The following is an 18,110-nucleotide window of genomic DNA, read 5'->3' on the forward strand; positions in this document are numbered from 1 at the left end:
GCAGAGCTGGGCCGAGCACACGCCCGTGTGGTACGACGCAAGCACGCAGCAGCAGAGTTGGAGAGCAGAAGTGGGAAGTATGGAAGTATGGAGCACAGCCTTGCCCGGCTGGACAGCAGCTGAGTCCATCGGACTATAACACAGAAATGCAAGCACACAGTAGGCACCCCTTCTTTGGGAATCCCAGCAGAGGGCTTTTCCCCTGAATTGTGAAGGGACATGATGAACGGCCGGATTGAGGTGCCAGCCCAAGAGGAGGGTCGGGATCTCCGAACATTCCCACCGCAGGCCGTTAGGACAGAGTGCTGGAGATCGACCACAGTTTGGAAGACAGAGAGACACCCCCACCAAGGACTGAAGGATGAGTGTGTTGGCTGCACAAGGGGCACAAGCAGAGTGCATTCAAGGCCAACAGAAGGGAGCATCAGGGGGTTCTCAGGAGGAGCTCACCGTGTTCGCAGGTCTGAGAGGAATGCAGAGCAGCTGAAGCCCAATGGGTAAGCAAGGGGGACAGTGCATCAAGGCCAGGCTGGTGGCAACAGCCAGGCCAAGGCCAGGCAGGTCACACGGGGAGAGAGACCCAGGTCTTCAACCCAAGCACTAGGAGGAGCACCAAAAGGGTAAAAGACTCAGGTTTGAGTTTTGAAACTAGGACCATTCCAGACTTCAGAGGAAATACACCATCTGGCATTTTATCTCCTCTCCGTCCCAGGACCACAGTGTCATGACAAAGGATTAAAAATAAAACTGAATATGGGGAAAATGCACAAGGACAAAGAGAACAGGGTAGAAAACAGCCACCACTAAGAAATTTTTGTAACTTTCCAGAAGATGGAAAGCACTTAGGGGAGGAGTAAGCAACTTAGGAGAGGGGATTTGACCCCAGAGGAAGATTCTGGCAAAAATGGAGCGAAGTCTTCCCAATGCTCCCCCAGAGCGCCAAGAGGCTCTTAGAGGGATCAGGCACAGCAAAGAGTAGAAAACAGAGCAGTGGTTTGGATGCCTAGATCCTGGTCCTGACCGCACAGGCAGTAGAGAATTTTATTCTCTAGAAAAAGGAACCAGGCAACTTTGGCAGAGGGCACAGGTGGTGCACAAAGCTCCCAACGGGGACCAAAGGAAAAACCTGTACACACAGTGGGAGGCCCCCAGGCTCCTTCTCCCTGCCCTGATCCAGAACTGCCTTCATATCCACGCCTGGGCACCCCTAGGCAAGAATCTGAGGGATTCATTCACCTCTGGGAAAAGTGAACAACTGCAAACAAATGGGACTGACTCTTGCATTTTTGTGTAGCAAAACCCAGTGGATGCCCGCACTTCCTGGGAGCACCCCGGCCGGCCCCAGCTCCCCCCGCCCCCCTGGGCTGGCAGCTCACCTCCCTGGCAGCATCTTGGCAATCTCGGCCCAGCGGTTGCCGAGCACCTTGTGGGCCTCACAGATGATGCGGTCCTCCTCCTCAGTCCAGCAGGACTTCTTCACCTCGGGGTTGAGGTGGTTGTGCCAGCGCTCACGGCACTGCTTCCCCAGCCGGCCCTTCAGGTGCTTGGCGATCAGCGTCCATTGCTTCGTGCCGTACTTCTTGACCAGCTCGATGACCTAGGACAAGGCGTCTGTGAAGCCAGGGGCACCCGCCCCTCCCTCACCCCCCAACATAAGCCTCATCTCACCGCGGCCCTGAGAGGACCAGCTGGACAGCCCTGCCCACCCCCAGGGCATCCTCACCGTCCCTTGACCCGCTGGGGTGGGGGGAGGCCCATTGTGTGCCAGGCACTGTCCCGATAGTTACCTTTTGATCCTCCTCTTTGGTCCATGGCCCCTTGACGAGGTCTGGATTCAAGACCCTCAGCCACCGGTACTGGCACTGCTGGTCAGTGCGGTTCTGGGAAGAGAACAGGAACACGTGAGGATTCCTAGAACAGCGGCCTGGGACCCTGGTTGGGCACTGGGTTCAAGGGGCCAGGCCTACCTCAGAAAGGTTTTGTCTTGTTCCCTTCACCCACCATACACTACATTCCCACATGCCAGAACACACATGGTTCCCCTCTGGGAAGCTTCCTCTTGCCCCCCAGTACAAGGAGGCTGCCATCAGGAGCCATAAATTCCTATCAAAGTTTGTGGTGTATGTCAGGGATCCTTCCTTGCTTCTGGGAAAGCATTATTTCCCTAAAGATTTCAGATCTCATAGAAGCAGGGAAGGCGAGGAATGTAGGCAGGAAGGGCCTGCTGACTTGGTCCCTGAGCTGCCGAGTGACTCGGGAAATAAGGTAGATAGCAGGTCCGGCCACATCCCCTCCCTACCAGACACCTGCAGTCCTGGGGGTGGGGGACATGGGGGACCTGCATCCCCAGGAGGCTCCAGCTGCTCTGGGGGGACCTCGGCAGAAGTCCATCCAAAGTATCACTTCCCCTCCGTTTCAGTCTCACTCTTGAGACTGTTTGCATTTCTTGCAGGAAGACATGCAAATATGCCACTTGGTCACATGCTCCAGATGGCACAGAGCCTGAAGACCACCAGGCCTACCAAGGCTGCTCTGTAGAGATGCTTATGACAGGGGGACTCAAATTCTGGCCTGGGAAGAAAGGGCCTGGGAAGTTTGGTTGTTTTTTGGGGGGGAAGGGGGCAGCTTTCTCCATGACAGAAAGTCTGTCCCAGGCACACTGTCTGGTCGCCCAGAACCCTCATCTCTGGGGGAGGGGGCCACCGAGGGGCTGCACTCACAGGGAAGTGGCTGGCCAGGAACTTCCAGTCTTGCTGTCCAAACTGCCTGACCAGGGTCCTCAGCTGCTCGTCCTGCCAATGCCAGAAAGAGAGGGCTCAGCTCACACACGTGCGGAAAGCAGCCGATCACAATGGAGCACCAGCCTAAAGGACAGCCTCCTTCACGCATGCAGTCATGAAGGGAGCACCTCCTATGTGCCCCGTACTACAGACACAGCAACGGGCAGTGACAAAGCTGCCCCATCTTGTGGGAATTACGGTCCAGAGGGAGCAAATCAAAGCCTCCCACAAACAAAAGTAAAGCCTGGCTGGCTGAGGGCTAGCGAAGAGGTACTTGGTGACTGCCTCTTCAGGGAGACCAAGGGACAGGCTCAAAGGAAGGCTAGAGCAGCTAGAGTGCAGGAAGCAAGGGAGAGGGGGATGCAAGATGATTTGGGAGGGCACTGCAGGGGCCGGACCACACACAGGACTGATTCAGGCCTCTGCATCATACAAAGCCACTGAGGCATTTGAGCAGTGGATGGTCACGGTCCAACATGCATATTATGCAGTTCAGCTTGGCAGCTTCAGGGAAAGGAGCTCTAAGAGGGCAGAATGGAGGAAGGGAGGCCATGAGAGGAACCCAGGCCAAAGAGGACAGTGACGTGGCACGGGAGACAGGGACAGTGGGCAGGTGAACAGTACAGTCTCCTGAAAATAAACTACAGACTCCCGCAACAACATGAAATCTCAACATCATGATGAGGAGGGAAAGAAGCCAGGCATAAAAGGGTGCACACTGATTCCATGCATATGACATTCTAGAAAAAGTCAGCGAAGCTCTAAGGACAAAAAGGTAGTCGGTGGTCATCTGAGGTCAGAGGTGGGGGGGAGGGACAGCAAAGGAGCAAGGAATGTTTAGAAGTTAATGGAAATGTTCTATAATGTGATGGTGCTGGTAGTTTCAAGGTAATACATCTGTTGAAACTCACTGAATTATACTGTGAATGGTTGCAGTTCACTGGATGTAGAGTACTCCTCAATCAAACTGATCTTTTATATTTTATATATATCTATATAAAGAAAATGTGATATATCCATATAATGGAATGTTTATTCAGCCTTAAAACAGAAGGAAATTCTATTAGAAGCTACAATAGGGATGAACCTCAAGGACAAAGGTGAGATAAGTCAGTCACAAAAGGACAAATACTATAGGATTCCACTCACATGAAATATCTAAAGTAGTCAAAATCAAAGACACAAAAAGCAGAAAGATGGGTTGCCAAGGATTAGGGGGAAGGGTGATGAGGAATTTGGGCTTAGTGGGTATATTCAGTTTTACAAGACGAATAAGTTCTAAAGATCGACTACAGAATGGGAATACACTTCACACTGTTGAACTGTACACTTAAAAATGGCTATGATGACACATTTAGTGTTGTATTTTTAACACACACACACACACACACTCCTGGACAGAAGAAAAAGGCCATTACAGAAATTCAGGCCCTCAAGAGCAGTCCAGCACCGGCTGGGGCAAAGTCCCCATAAATCCTGTAGCTGAGCCAGCCCCGGACACCCTGCCCTCCTCTGCCACCTGGCCTGGCCAGGCCAACACCATTCTTCCTCCCATGTGCCCATGTCCATATCTAGGACCCCATCCTCCCTGACAACTGGCAAGGATACTTTGCTGTATTGTTTCTATCTCCTCTCAGACCCCAGGGGCCTCCTCCACCTCTCAGCTCCACCCCTGCCCTAATCTCTCCACAGCTGCCCAGTACAGCACTCTCCCCCACGCCCTGGGCACCACCAGTCTCTCAGCCCCAGGCTGCCCCCAAATCTCTTATCCAACCTACACACAGATTGGCTCCATGGAAGCCCACCTATGTTCAGGTCAGTCCTCTGCTTTAAAAACCTTCAATGGCTCTACCTTGCCAGCTGAACAAGCCTACACTACTGAGCCTGACATTCTAGGCCTTCCAGGATTTGGCCCAATCTTTTTGTCCGTATCAACCACAGGACCCCTTTACTTGCTTTTCTCCACCTACAACCTATTCTATTCTATTCCATTCACCTGTTTCCTATCCTAATATACCCACCGTTCTGTACTCTTCCCTGACTTGATTTCCAAATCCTTATCCATGAAATTTTCTCTAACCTCTGCAGGCAACAGTAACAGTAAAGGAAATACCTAAAGGTATTTCAACAATGACCCAGTGCCTCCGGTCCCTAGCACAAGGAAGGAGAGAAGCGATGGTGAGCGCACACTGAAAGGGCTCCTCCCAACACCGGGGATCACCACAGCATGTCCATAGGCCCGTGCAGTCTTCTCTCTCCACCCCAAGCACAGAGTGGTTCTGGGGTGGGGACCCCAGCTTGTTTGTTCTTCTAGGCCCACAAGAGCCGCATATAGTTCCTGGTCCACAGTAGGATGAACAGAAAAGTTGGCTTAGCACTCATGATTTTAAAAAGTTTTACAACTCAGGGGGCGACTGGGTGGCTCAGTTGGTTAAGCATCTGCCTTTGGCTCAGGTCACGATCCTAGAAGCCTGGAATGGAGCCCCCGAATTGAGACCCATGTCATACTCCCTGCTCAGCGGGGAGTCTGCTTCTCCCTCTGCCCCTCACCCTGCTCATGTGCACTTTCTCTCAAATAAATAAAATCTTAAAAAAAAGAAAAGTTTTACAACTCATACACTAAGAAAAAAAAAAAAGACCTAAATTAAACATCTCCAGGAAAAAAAGAGGTAAAATAAAAGGTAAGTCCAGCAGGAGTCTAGGATGGAACAAACAATTTAGAAAAAGGTCTGGCAGTTTCTATAAAACTAAACATACACCTACCCCATGACCAGACATTAAGTGTATCTCCCCTAGAGAAATGAAAACATAATCCTCAAAAAAGATTTATGCAAGGATCTTCCCAGCAGCTCTATCCACAATAGCCAAAAACTGAAACCAGCCCAAATGCCCATCAACAAGTGAAACCTATTGTGGTATACCCATATAAGGGAATGCTATTCGGCAATAAAAATGAACAAATTGCTGAATCAAGCAGCTATTTTGTTAAGCAAAAGAAGCGAGATAGGGAAGAGTACAGCTGTATTTCATTTACAGGACATTCAAGAACAGACAAAACAAACCAAACCAAGAGGTATTACGTCAGCAATTGCCTGGAGCCAGGGAAGATGAACCACAAAGGGAACTTTCTGGGATAATCAAGGTGGTGCTTTCAACTGCTGGCTTTATAAAAAGGTGCATTTGAGGCCAACAGACACATTAAAAAGTGCTCAACATCGCTCGGCATCAGGGAAATCCAAATCAAAACCTCAATGAGATACCACCTCACACCAGTCAGAATGGCTAAAATGAACAAGTCAGGAAATGACAGATGTTGGCAGGCATGCGGAGAAAGGGGAACCCTCCTACACTGTTGGTGGGAATGCAGGCTGGTGCAGCCACTCTGGGAAACAGTATGGAGGTTCCTCAAAAAGTTGAAAATAGAGCTACCATACGATCCAGCAATACCCCAAAGATATAAATGTAGGGATCCGAAGGGGTACGTGCACCCCAATGTTTATAGCAGCAATGCCCACAATAGCCAAAGTGTGGAAAGAGCCAAGATGTCCATTGACAGATGAATGGATAAAGAAGATGTGGTGTGTGTGTGTGTGTGTATACGCGCGCGCGCGCGCGCGCACACACACACACACACACACACACACACACAGGAATATTATGCAGCCATCAAAAGGAATGAGATCTTGCCATTTGCAACGAAGAGGATGGAACTGGAGGGTGTTATGCTGAGTGAAATAAGTCAATCAGAGAAAGACATGTATCATATGACCTCACTGATATGAGGAATTCTTAATCTCAGGAAACAAACTGAGGGTTGCTGGAGTGGGGGTGGGGTGGGAGGGATGGGGTGGCTGGGTGATAGACATTGGGGAGGGTATGTCCTATGGTGAGCTCTGTGAATTGTGCAAGACTGTTGAATCACAGATCTGTACCTCTGAAACAAATAATGCAATATATGTTAAGAAAAAAAAAGAAGAAGAAGAAGACGACAGCAGGAGGGGAAGAATGAAGGGGGCAGAATCGGAGGGGGAGACGAACCATGAGGGACGATGGACTCTGAAAAACAAACTGAGGGTTCTAGAGGGGAGGGGGATGGAGGGGATGGGTTGGCCTGGTGATGGGTATTAAAGAGGGCACGTTCTGCATGGAGCACTGGGTGTTATACACAAACAATGAATCATGGAACACTACATCAAAAACTAATGATGTTGGGGCGCCTGGGTGGCTCAGTCATTGGGCGTCTGCCTTCGGCTCAGGTCATGATCCTGGGGTCCTGGGATCGAGCTCCGCATCAGGCTCCCTGCTCGGCAGGAGGCCTGCTTCTCCCTCTCCCACTCCCCCTGCTTGTGATCCCCCTCTTGCTATGTCTCTCTCTGTCAAATAAATAAATAAAATCTTAAAAAATAAAAAAATAATGATGTAATATATGGTGATTAACATAATAAAAAATTTTAAAGAAAAAAATAAAAAAGTACATTTGATTGTACACAAATTATGGTTCCGTGAAGTTGATTAAACAATAAAAAGAAAATTCAGAGCTTGATGTCTCAAGACACAAAAAATTATAATAAAGAGGGGGGCACTGGGGTGGCTCAGTTGGTTAAGCAACTGACTCTTGATTTCGGCTTAGGTCATGATCTCATGGTTGTGAGATGGAGCCCTGAGTTGGGCCCCACCTTAGGCATGAAGTCTGCTTGGGATTCTCTCTCTCCCTCTCCCTCTGCCCCTCCTTCCCCCAATAAGTGGCTGCGTGTGTTCTCGCTCTAAATAAAATAACAGTAATAATAATAATAAAGAGGAGGTTGCACATTAGGCTAATCACCCTAGCAGTTAAAGGACAAGAAGCACAATTAGTGCCCATGATGCAGAACACACCAGCTTCCAAGAGACACATACTCCCGAGAGTCCTCAATGTGGAGCATCCCCGAGAATGCTCTGAGAACAGGCACTGGGGAGAACCAGAGGACCCTCCATCTCTTTCACCAGCTCCTCCTCTTCATCGCACCCATCACGGCATCAGGCACACAAACCCCAGGCTCAGTTCTCTGACCAGCCCCCGGCTGCCATCAGCGTCCCTCCCCCAAAATGTCTGTGTCACTCACCTCCTCGTGGGTCCATTTGACCTTGCACTTGCTGTCCCTCTGCTCTGGCACATCTGAATCTGTGTCCTGGTAGTGCAGCTCATCCAGCTCCTCACTGCAAGGAGAGCAAGCTAAGGGTCAAGGACATGTGTCTTCACACACTGCTACGTGATGGATGGACAGCGTGTGGGCAATGGCCAGTGACCTCTAGAGAAAGGTTTGAGGAAGGCAGCCTTTTACTCTTGACTTTTGATATGTCCACCCTCCTCTTTTTTTAATTCTTTCATGAATTGGGGTTATGGACAATTTTTTTTTCTTTATCCTTTTATTTTCACAAACACCCTAATGATTTCAAAAACTACAAGAAAAAAGAAGTTAAGATTTCACCCAGAAGAGACACCTGGGTGGCTCAGTCCATTAAGCGTCTGCCTTCAGCTCAGGTCATGATCCCAAGAACCTGGGATCGAGCCCCAAATTGGGCTCCTTGCTCAATAGGGAGGCTGCTTCTTCCTCTGCCTGCCACTCCCCCTGCTTGTGCTGTCTCTGACAAATAAGTAAAATCTTTAAAAAAAAAAAAAGATTTCACCAAGAATATTATGATATTCAAAACCAGACACCTGTTTAGTATTTTCTTTTATACAGCAGAACTTTCTAAATTTTATGGTTAGGGATTAAATCTGATGATAAATGCAATCATCAAGCACATATTTCAAGAAATATTGGTTATCTGAGAATAACACTTTAAATACATAACCTCAGTAACTACGTCCATTTTCAAATCCTTGCCTTCATACAGTCATGGTTTATGGAGAGAAAAATCAAGACTTCTGGATGTTTTTCAAGTTCCTCCAAAATCTTCCTATCAGGTTTAATGATTACAAAAATGGAAATCACACTCTCCACCTCCAGGAATGTCAGGTGCTAGGGGGAGGGAGGGGAAGGTTAGTAAGCTCCCAACACCACGTAGTGGGAATGCCTCAGGTCACCTGTCAGGTACATTCCTAAGTCAGGCGTCTGTAAGTGGGAAAAGCCATCTCCAAACAAGCAAGGCAAGCACAAGCCTTATTCCAAAAGGACAAGGACTTCCTTTCATGTCCATCTTCCTTTCCCCTTCTCCAGGGCTCAGCATCTTTCCTAGAGTCACTTCTGAGGTCCCCACATCTCCCGTCTCTCAGAATGAAGGCCCTCAGGCTGCAACTGCTGGTCTCCAGACAAGGACAGAGATCAGCTCCACCTCCACACCCGCAGGGCCTTTGGGGGTTGCCACCAAAAGGCCTTAAGAAATGTTTGCTCAGGGAATGACCAGATACTCAAATTAATGAATAAACATGCCGTGCTGCTGCCTATTGGTTGATAAGAAATGCTAATTAAAGTAAATCTTTTAGAAGCAGAAAAGGAAGGGAGAACAGTGTCTAAACGCAGCAATACATCCGTCACAGAAGGAGCCGGAATTCAGCCTTGTGCTATCATCTCTGACCCCATTCACGGGTCCTCCCACCTTAATAAAGTAGGAGGCAAAAACTCTACAAGATACAGAATGAAGCTGGCTTTAGGGCGCCTGAGTGACTCAGTTGGTTAAGCGACTGCCTTCAGCTCAGGTCATGATCCTGGAGTCCTGGAATCGAGTCCCGCATCGGGCTCCCTGCTCAGCAGGGAGTCTGCTTCTCCCTCTGACCCTCTTCCCTCTCGTGCTCGCCATCTCTCATTCTCTCTCTCTCAAATAAATAAATAAAATCTTTAAAAAAAAAATGAAGCTGGCTTTAAAATCAACTGTCCCCAGACTTCTTTCTGACAGAACCCATCTTTGGTTCTCTAGCACCCAGCTCCAATAGAAGCTCAGTAAATGTTCCTCTAAGGATAAAACAGTGTCTTTGTGAACACTCTCTGGTGCTCCAATACTTTAACGGGGACAAGCAACTCAGCTGGGAGATACACAGTATACAAAATACACTTCGATCATCAACATGGAGCTAACCATCTACTTCACACGCATTCCTATTAACCACGTTTAATAGACGTGGACACTGAGGCAGACAGGGGCTATGCCACTTACCAAGTTCACAAAGCCAGGCTCCAGACCTGCACCTTCAAGCCCTCACCCTGTAATCCCCACTGAAAAAGCAGAGGCCAAGTCGGTGGTGGCAACCACATGTAGGTCCAACACACCCTTTCTATGCCTTTCGATGTTCTGGGCTCTGCTCCAGGCTGGGTGAGTCAGAAGCAGAGCGGGAAGTGGGGCACTGGTGCAGAGGAGAGTTAAAACGAGTGGCCAACAACTGAGCTGAGGGCTGTGGAGTGCCAGCGCACAGAAACCATCCCTCACATGGGAGGGGATTCCTCCACAGAGCCCCAGGAGCAAAGTGGCAGAGGACGTGGGGGTTTTCTGGGGCTTGTCATTCCCTGGAATAACATTTCCTGCACCAAAAATGAGAACAGGGTCCGGTAAGTGCCTGACCAGAAAACTCCTCCTGGGAATTGGAGCTGCCCTGGGAAATGGTGACCTGAGGAGGAAGACAGAACCTGTGCCAGGTACCCTAAACACGGCCCAAGGATCGAAGGCTTCCTTGCTGAGAGGAACTCTGGGGAAAGCCAGCAGTGAGTGCTTCTGGAGTCTGCACAAATCCAGGGAGGGAACAGGGCAGGCAGGCCCCCTTTGTCCTCTGACTCCCAGGCTGATGTAAAACCCAGAGGTCAGGCCCCAAGCACACAGGTGTAAGACAGGGACCTGGAACCCACAGACCAGGTTCCAGGCTCCACTCTGCCCCTCACTCTCTGGAGGAATAAGTAAAATGGAGACTGCAGTTCCTGCCTTGGCCCCAGAGCAGTCTTGATACGCATCTGTCTCTCTTCCCCTCACCTTCAACCCCAACTACCCCAAACTCCTCATGTGGAACAGGAAGACAGGTCTCTGAAACTAAACCAAACTGGGGCCCGACACCCAGGCTGAGGGTAGGGGGAGACACACACAAGAGTCCCCTCCCCCCGGCACCCTTCTCAAGCCGGAGAGGGTTTGGGGAGCGCCGTACTTCCTGGAATCTTTGAGAAGAAATGCCCACCGCCAAATAGGAATCCAAATAGGTTTGAACTAAAAGTCCTCCAGGCTTTGGCTTCCCCCTCGCTGCGACTCGGAGGGAGAATCACTTTCCCTCTCCAGGGGTCGCCTCCCTCCCCGGTAAAGGCCTTAGCAGCTGACACTGCCATCCCACCCCCACCCCGCAATTAGGCGGGAGACAAAATGACATCATGCAGGGTTTGGCCCGGGTCCCAGGAGACCCGCCCGCCCCGGCTCCGAGGCCCAGCAGGCCTGGGGAGCGGAGCGAGGGGCTCCCAAGAGCCCCCCGGCTTAGCGCGCACCCCCTGCCTCGGGCGACCGGGGACACAGCAATTCCCGCGGAAGCCCCGCCCTGCCCGGAGGGGCCACGGCGAGGGTAGGGGTGGGGTGGGGGCAGGGGTCGGAGTGGAGGGGGATGGGGGGAAAGCCCTGGGCCGCCCGGCTCCTCTCACCCGCGCGTCCGCCGAGACATCCCCCCGGCCCGGGCCGCGCCGCGCTCGCCCGCCCGCCGGCTGAGCCCGGAGCGGGAGCCGGGCCGGGGTCAGGGTGAGGCTGCTCGGGCCGCTCCGGGCCCCGGGGCCGCGCCGGGAGACGTCAGCGTATCCACAGGTCCCGCCGCTGCTCGCAGGAACTCCGGCCGCCGCCGGCGCGCACAGCAGCACTTTTCTATCTCCCGCCAAGCGCGACGGCGCCGCCCGGGCCCGGCGCGCGGGCGGGAGGGCGTGCGCGGGGCGGGGCCTGCGGGTTGCGCGGGGGCGGGGCCGGCGGGGAGGGTTCGGAGGCGGGGCCTGCGGACAGGCGGGCGCCGCACTCGCCCAGAGTCCCGAAGCCCCAGGGCCGATAGGGCCCGTCGTGAGCGTGGCGGGTTTGGAGACTTGCGGAATTGAGCCGGCCGCCATTTGACTGAGGCCGGACCCAGGCCAAGTGTGGGTCCGGGGCGGCCCAGGAGTTGTCCACCTAGCAAAGACAGAGGAAAGGAAGTGAGTGAGACACAGGGATGGGAGAGTCAGGCCGGGGAAACCGCCTGTGCAAAAACCCCCACGCTACTCCAAGCCGTTCCTCTGTCCCTACAGCCCCCACCCTAAACCACCCCCTCACCCTATGGACCAGGGCTGTGCCTTCGAACTGTCTCCCTGCTTCCTCTGCAGCCTCGAATTCGATGGCTCTCGCTCCTGGGCTCAACTCCCCGCAGCCCGAGTGAACGTCCTAAAATACAAACCCGATCTTTCCTCTCCAGATCATAAAACCTCTCTCCTCTCCCTCAGGGTAAAATACTCCATAATCAGGTTTATAGGATTCTACCAGATCCACCACCACCACCACCACCCCGCCCCTAGCCGAACGAAACCTGCTAGTTTCCTTGCCTTTGCGTGGGCCACTACCTGGCCAGGAACGCTTCACGCCCCTCCCACAGAATTCCAATCTATCCCTGGGCTTCCCTACCCATGAGCTGCTCTTTGACTAGTCGTTTTCCTGTCTCAACTATGGGCACGCTGAGGTCCAAGTGGCCCCTCAATTCGCCGCAGTATCCCCAAGACCCAGAACTGTCCACGTGTTTAAACTCCTAGAGGCTTAGTAAGGATTTTCCATTTTAAGTTGCCATTTACCAAGTACCTCCCAAGAGTCATGTCACGTTGGGCTCCCTGGGAGGAGTGCTGAGAGTAAGGTAAATGAACTGTAAGACAGGTGCCTGGGGAAATCTGGTTGAACCCCAGCCTCTTAGCCCCTGCTTATGTTTCAGATTCCTCTTCCTGAAATCTGAGGAAGAGGCCACCTTCCTGACCCCCTGGGGACAGCCTAGCCAGCTGTTGCAAACTTCATTTACCATAGCAGAAGGAACACTGACTTCTTAAATGCCAGAAGCTTCCACATCAATTAATTCAGGTCTTCCCCCACCCACTTCCTTCATAAAGTAATTCATGTGGACATCCCCTCTTCATTACTAGAGCATGATATTTAAGAGTGCAGACTCTGAAGCCAGACTTCCTGGGGTTATGATTTACTAGTTGTGTGATCTTAGGTAAATTACTTAACTCCTCTATGCCTGTTTTCTCATATGTAAAAATTAGATTTATAGAAAACTTAGCTTTTATTATGTGCCAGCCACTATTCTGTAGGCTTTATAAATCATTTTTTAGGGAAGCCTGGGTGGGTGTCTGCCTTCGGCTTGGGTCATGATCCATCCCCGCATCTGGCTCCCTGCTCCGCGGGGGGCCTACTTCTCCCTCTGCCTGTGCTCCCTCTGCCTACCCTGCTTGTGCGCGCTGACAAATAACATTTTTTAAAAATAATTTTAATTCATTTAACCCTCATAACAACACTATGAGGAGGTAGTGTTAGTATGATCCTCTTTTGGCAGATGGAGAAACTAAGACACAGCTCCCTCTCTCCCCCTCACCCATACTAAATGGCAAAGCAGGGATTCAAACCTGGGCCTGGGCCGTCTAGTTCTAGAGTCTGTACTTTTTTTTTTTTTTTTTAGATTTTATTTCTTTGAGAGAGAGAGAGAGAGACAGAGAGAGAGTGCAAGCATGAGTGGGGGAGAGTAGCAGAGGGAAAGAGAGAAGCAGACTTCCCACTGAGCAGGGTGCCTATTATGGGTCTCCATCCCAGGATCTGAGATCATGACCTGAGCCGAAGGCAGACACTTAACCGACTGAGCCACCCAGGCGTCCCTAGAGTGCTCTTAACCACTATACTGGTACCTACTTTGTAGGGTGGTTGTAGGATTAAATAAATCAATATGTGTAAACCACTGAGAATAATCCCTGGCCCATAGTAAGTACTATTTTACTTTTAGTTGTCATTGTTACGATGATGATGATAAAGGGTAGTTGGAAGAAAGACAGGCAGGGACAAGGGGTCTCTGTCCTAAGAGTAAACTACCCTTAAAGGGAAAAAGACCCCATCCTGTTATTCCAGACTTTACCCAGTGCCCCAGCTTTAAGTTGGCCTACTGGGAAGACTTAACAACTTGTATGTGACAGAAAGGAAGGGAATGGCCTTGGGTATCCTAACCCAGGCCCAGGGGCCAGCTCAACAGCCAGCGGGATATTTAAACAAAGAGCTTGATCCAGTGGTGGCCTGCACCAGCATGGCATGTCTTAGGGCAGTGGCAGCTACCGCCTTCTTGATCCCCAAGGCTATGAAACACCACCCTGGAAGGAGCCCTCAACCCTTTTCCATGTGAACGACTATCTGATAGGTAGATGAGTTGCATGGACAGAAACTCTCCAAAAACTCATCAACTAATAAGGTAAATTAGTAAACAATTAGATCTATTAGGGTAAAGATAAAACTGTAGGTGCTGTGGGTGCCCACCCAAAAGGGTTACTGAAGGCTCTTTAGGCCTTGGTGATTTAGGAATTTGCAAGGCAGCCAACGTGGGGAATAGTACTTCAGGCAGAGGGAACAGCCAGTGCATGCCAGGGAGAAGAAATATTAGTAAGTCCTCAGGGATTGGCAGTCATTTTTGACTCTTCTCACATCACTTACCTGATCCACCTGCAAATCGCATTGGCTCTACCCTCAACCTCTACCTTCAAAATATATCCAGGGGCAAGAGCACATAAAAAGATGCTCAATATCATATCATCAAGGAAATAGAAATTAAAACCATCCAGTCATATGGAGCTGAGAAAAATGAGTGCATATGTCCACACAGAGATTTTTACATAGCTTTATTTGTTAATCGTCCCAAACTGGAAACAACCCAAATGTCCATCAACAGATGACTGGATAAACAAATAATAGATATAAAATAAATATATCCATACAGTGGAATACTACTCAATAAAAAGGAATTATGATACAATATGAATCTCAAAATAATTTTTCTGAAAAAAGCCAGAGAGTGGATACTGTATGATATCATTTACATACAACTGTAGAAATTGCATAACCGAACCAATTAAAGTGAAAATGGCTACAGAAAAGGGATTACCAAGGGACACAAGGAATTTTGGAGGAGTGACTGATGTTCTATTTGTAAGATTCTAGGGGTCCCTCTTCGATCACTGGGAGAGGTGTGGGGAATCAACTCCCCCTGGGTTTGCCCAGATCATACCAACAACCCCTGCTGCGTCCCCATTTATGCACCTGCATAGCATAAGAATTTGATCTCTATTAGAAACCACCGAATCCAAATTTCTTGCGTTCCTGTAAGGGGGAGGAGACTCCGAGACGAGCGCCAGGACCCTGGGCTGCTTTATACACACACCATGTCCAGCCTACACCCCTGACCTCTACCCTGGGCTTTCTGGGCATCAGCTTTCGCAAACTTAGCCTTCTTTTTTTTTTTTTTTTTAATATTTTATTTATTTATTTGACAGAGAGAATGAGATAGAGAGAGACAGCATGAGACGGGGGAGGGTCAGAGGGAGAAGCAGACTCCCTGCTGAGCAGGGAGCCCGATGCGGGACTCGATCCCAGGACTCCAGGATCATGACCTGAGCCGAAGGCAGTCGCTTAACCAACTGAGCCACCCAGGCGCCCAGCCTTCTTTTTCAATGTAGCCACTTGTCCAGGAAACAAGCAGAGAAGGACTCGCAGGTTACGGAGTTCCGACACAAATTCGGGGATGGAACCGCGGGGGACGCCAAACCCTTGTCCATTGGTGGTGGAAACCACCGCCACAGCCTGGCCAGGCCCCGCGGCCGCAGATGACATACGGCGGCATCATCACCCTCTTCTGTGAAGATGGAGGGAAAATCAGGCTTTGGAGTCCGTCTGGCAGTCGGCCACCGCCGCTGTGATTCCGGACGAGCGACGCGACCTGTTTACAGAAGCCCTTCTCGTAAAGGGGGCCGCACAAAAGCCCAGGCCCTGACTGCCGGGCGCGCGCTCCGTTTCGGGCGCGGCGCGGAGCATCGCGGGAGTCGCGCAGCCTGACGTCACCAGGGGGCGACAGACGGGCTGCTGGGCCGCGGAGCTGAGGTAGCCTTGCCCCGCCGCTATTCCTCGCGCGAGGTCCCGCTAGCGACGCGCCCTCGGAGCTGTCGTCGTTGGGAGGCTTCCCCAGACGCCTGCTGTTTCGGGTCGTGCGGAGGACGGGTGAAAGAAAGAACCAGGGGTTGAGAGGGAGCGGGGCAGATAGGTGGTCGACCTCCGACATCATGGCGGATGGGGGTAGGCGTCCAGCAGTTGCTCCGGCCCAGAGCCCTGTTGACCCGCTCTGCCTCCAGCTGGCCTTGACTCCCCGAGTAGTTCGGCAGCGCTGGACAGGCTCCTGACGCTCCAAGTTTCCTTCGTGCAACCCGTAACCATTTGCGACTCTACGAAGTTAATTTCTCTCCCAGATTAGGTTGTGAGCTGTAGGAGTAGAGCGCTAGGATAAAACGGTGGTGGGCTTCACGGTAAAATTTGGTATAAGCAAGATATATAATTATTTTCAAAGTAAATATTTCTTCCTGTCTCTTTAAGTCAGCGGAAGAAACTGATAACATTGGTTGCAGAAAGGGGAACTGAGTGGCTGAAGAGGGTAAAATTCTTTTCAATATCCGTCAGTTCCGTGCTTGGTGTTACCTAATTTTTTTTTTTTTTTTTGGTGTTACCTAATTTTAAAAAATTTCATGACAGCATATATGTAGCGCTCTAGAACCTTTTAGGGAACAGAGTTTGAATAAAACCCCTCATACTTGGCTTTATAAACAGAAGTTACCTAGCAAAAGCCACACCGTAGATCTATGAATCATAAGAACCACAAATTTTCCTTCTTGGTCTTGGGGAGAGAGACCTTTGTTCCCAACACTTTAGCTCCCCTTTCTCATTATAGCTCCTCTTCGTTTTGACACTCAAGTTTCTCTGATCAGAGACGTATTTGAATTCAACAAATAAAATCTCCAACAGTTATTTTTATGCTGTTACCTGCTAGGACTGCTACCATCATTTTTTTTTAAAGATTTTATTTATTTATTCATGAGAGACAGAAGGGGGGAGAGAGAGAGGCAGAGGGAGAAGCAGGCTCCCAAGGAGCAGGGAGCCCGATGCGGGACTCGATCGCAGGACTCCTCGATCATGACCTGAGCCGAAGGCAGACGCTTAACCATCTGAGCCACCCAGGTGCCCTGCTACCATCATATTTTTGTGTGTGTGTGTGTGTGTGTGTGTGTGTGTGTGTTTTAAGAGTGAAGTTAAAACACTTGTTCAAGTCAGTTAACTTCATGTTTGAATTTAAAAACACCCCAGTGTTTTTAAACTTTCACCAGTCGATTGAACTTAATTTCATTAACAGAGGACCAATCTGACATACACAGCATCAGCTATGAGATACTCTTGCCAAAAATGTCTAATTCAAAGCTAGTCAAGCCTTTAAACCTAACTAAAATTTGCAGGAAAGGAGATAATGGGGTAACAGACACCATAAGGAAACCATCAGAAAAATCCAGAATGTGGGACACCTAATAAAAAATTTTTTAAATGACTTTTCCTACAACAGCACCATTTCACATCCCCATTACTTCCTCTTGAGGTTTTATCACACTCTGTAAATGGCCTTCCTTCCATAGTTCCCATCTTTATGGAACCCACTAGCTACCTGTTCCCACTGCATCACATCCCTTACACACTGGCAGTGGTTCTGCAATCTTTTTTTTTTTTTTTTAAGATTTTATTTATTCATGAGAGACACAGAGAGAGAGGCAGAGGGAGAAGCAGGCTCCCAAGGAGCAGGGAGCCCGATGTGGGACTCCATCCCAGGACCCTGGGATCATGACCCAAGCCAAAGGCAGACGCTTAACCATCTGAGCCACCGAGGCGCCCTGGTTCTGCAATCTTCTGTCTGGCTTTCAGGGTTCCCTAAAGCTGGTTCCCATTATATCCAGTACATTGCTGTGCATTTCCACATCAGCTGCCCCATTCAAGCAGGTACTGTCTCCCATTGTCCTTGGGACAGATGGTCATATTATAACCCAAATGATGACGGAATTCAGTGCTTCAAGAGCTCAGAGGAGGGTGACATAGTGTAGGTAGACACGACAGCCTCCAAATGGTTGTGTCCTGTGGACGGCTGGGAGATGAAGGGGTGAATGATCCATGTAAGGAAGATATCTGGTCTACTATTTTATCTTTTGCATTAGGCACATGGGGCAAACAGACCTTGTGGGTTGTTTTATATCCTGAGCTAGTCCAAAAGCTGAACAATATTCATAAGCTTGACAGTTATTTATGCCTTTGATAAAGGAGACTCAAAATCAGAAC

At 50.1% G+C, this 18,110-nt stretch overlaps 1 protein-coding gene across 6 annotated transcripts in view; it reads right to left on the reverse strand.

The window, feature by feature from the left end:
• Positions 1 to 11,603, reverse strand: part of MYBL2 (MYB proto-oncogene like 2) — a 35,988-nt gene extending 24,385 nt beyond the window's left edge. For 3 of the 6 annotated variants that reach the window (XM_025875464.2, XM_025875463.2, XM_025875461.2), the window contains exons 1-5: positions 11,366 to 11,601; positions 7,883 to 7,976; positions 2,721 to 2,792; positions 1,788 to 1,880; positions 1,377 to 1,597 (exon numbers count right to left, since the gene is read on the reverse strand). In XM_025875464.2, the coding sequence (XP_025731249.1) occupies positions 1,377 to 1,597; positions 1,788 to 1,880; positions 2,721 to 2,792; positions 7,883 to 7,976; positions 11,366 to 11,385 (500 nt within the window). In that variant the 5' untranslated portion in view covers positions 11,386 to 11,601. Of the gene's footprint in view, positions 1 to 1,376; positions 1,598 to 1,787; positions 1,881 to 2,720; positions 2,793 to 7,882; positions 7,977 to 11,365 lie in introns of all 6 variants that reach the window. The other 3 variants (XM_073880388.1, XM_073880387.1, XM_025875460.2) reach the window with 2 other exon arrangements.
• Positions 11,604 to 18,110: the final 6,507 nt, after the last annotated feature.

Source organism: Callorhinus ursinus, unplaced genomic scaffold (genome assembly GCF_003265705.2).
Source record: "Callorhinus ursinus isolate GAN/ISIS: 27379988/994484 unplaced genomic scaffold, GSC_fseal_2.0 scaffold38, whole genome shotgun sequence".
Lineage (NCBI taxonomy): Eukaryota > Metazoa > Chordata > Mammalia > Carnivora > Otariidae > Callorhinus > Callorhinus ursinus.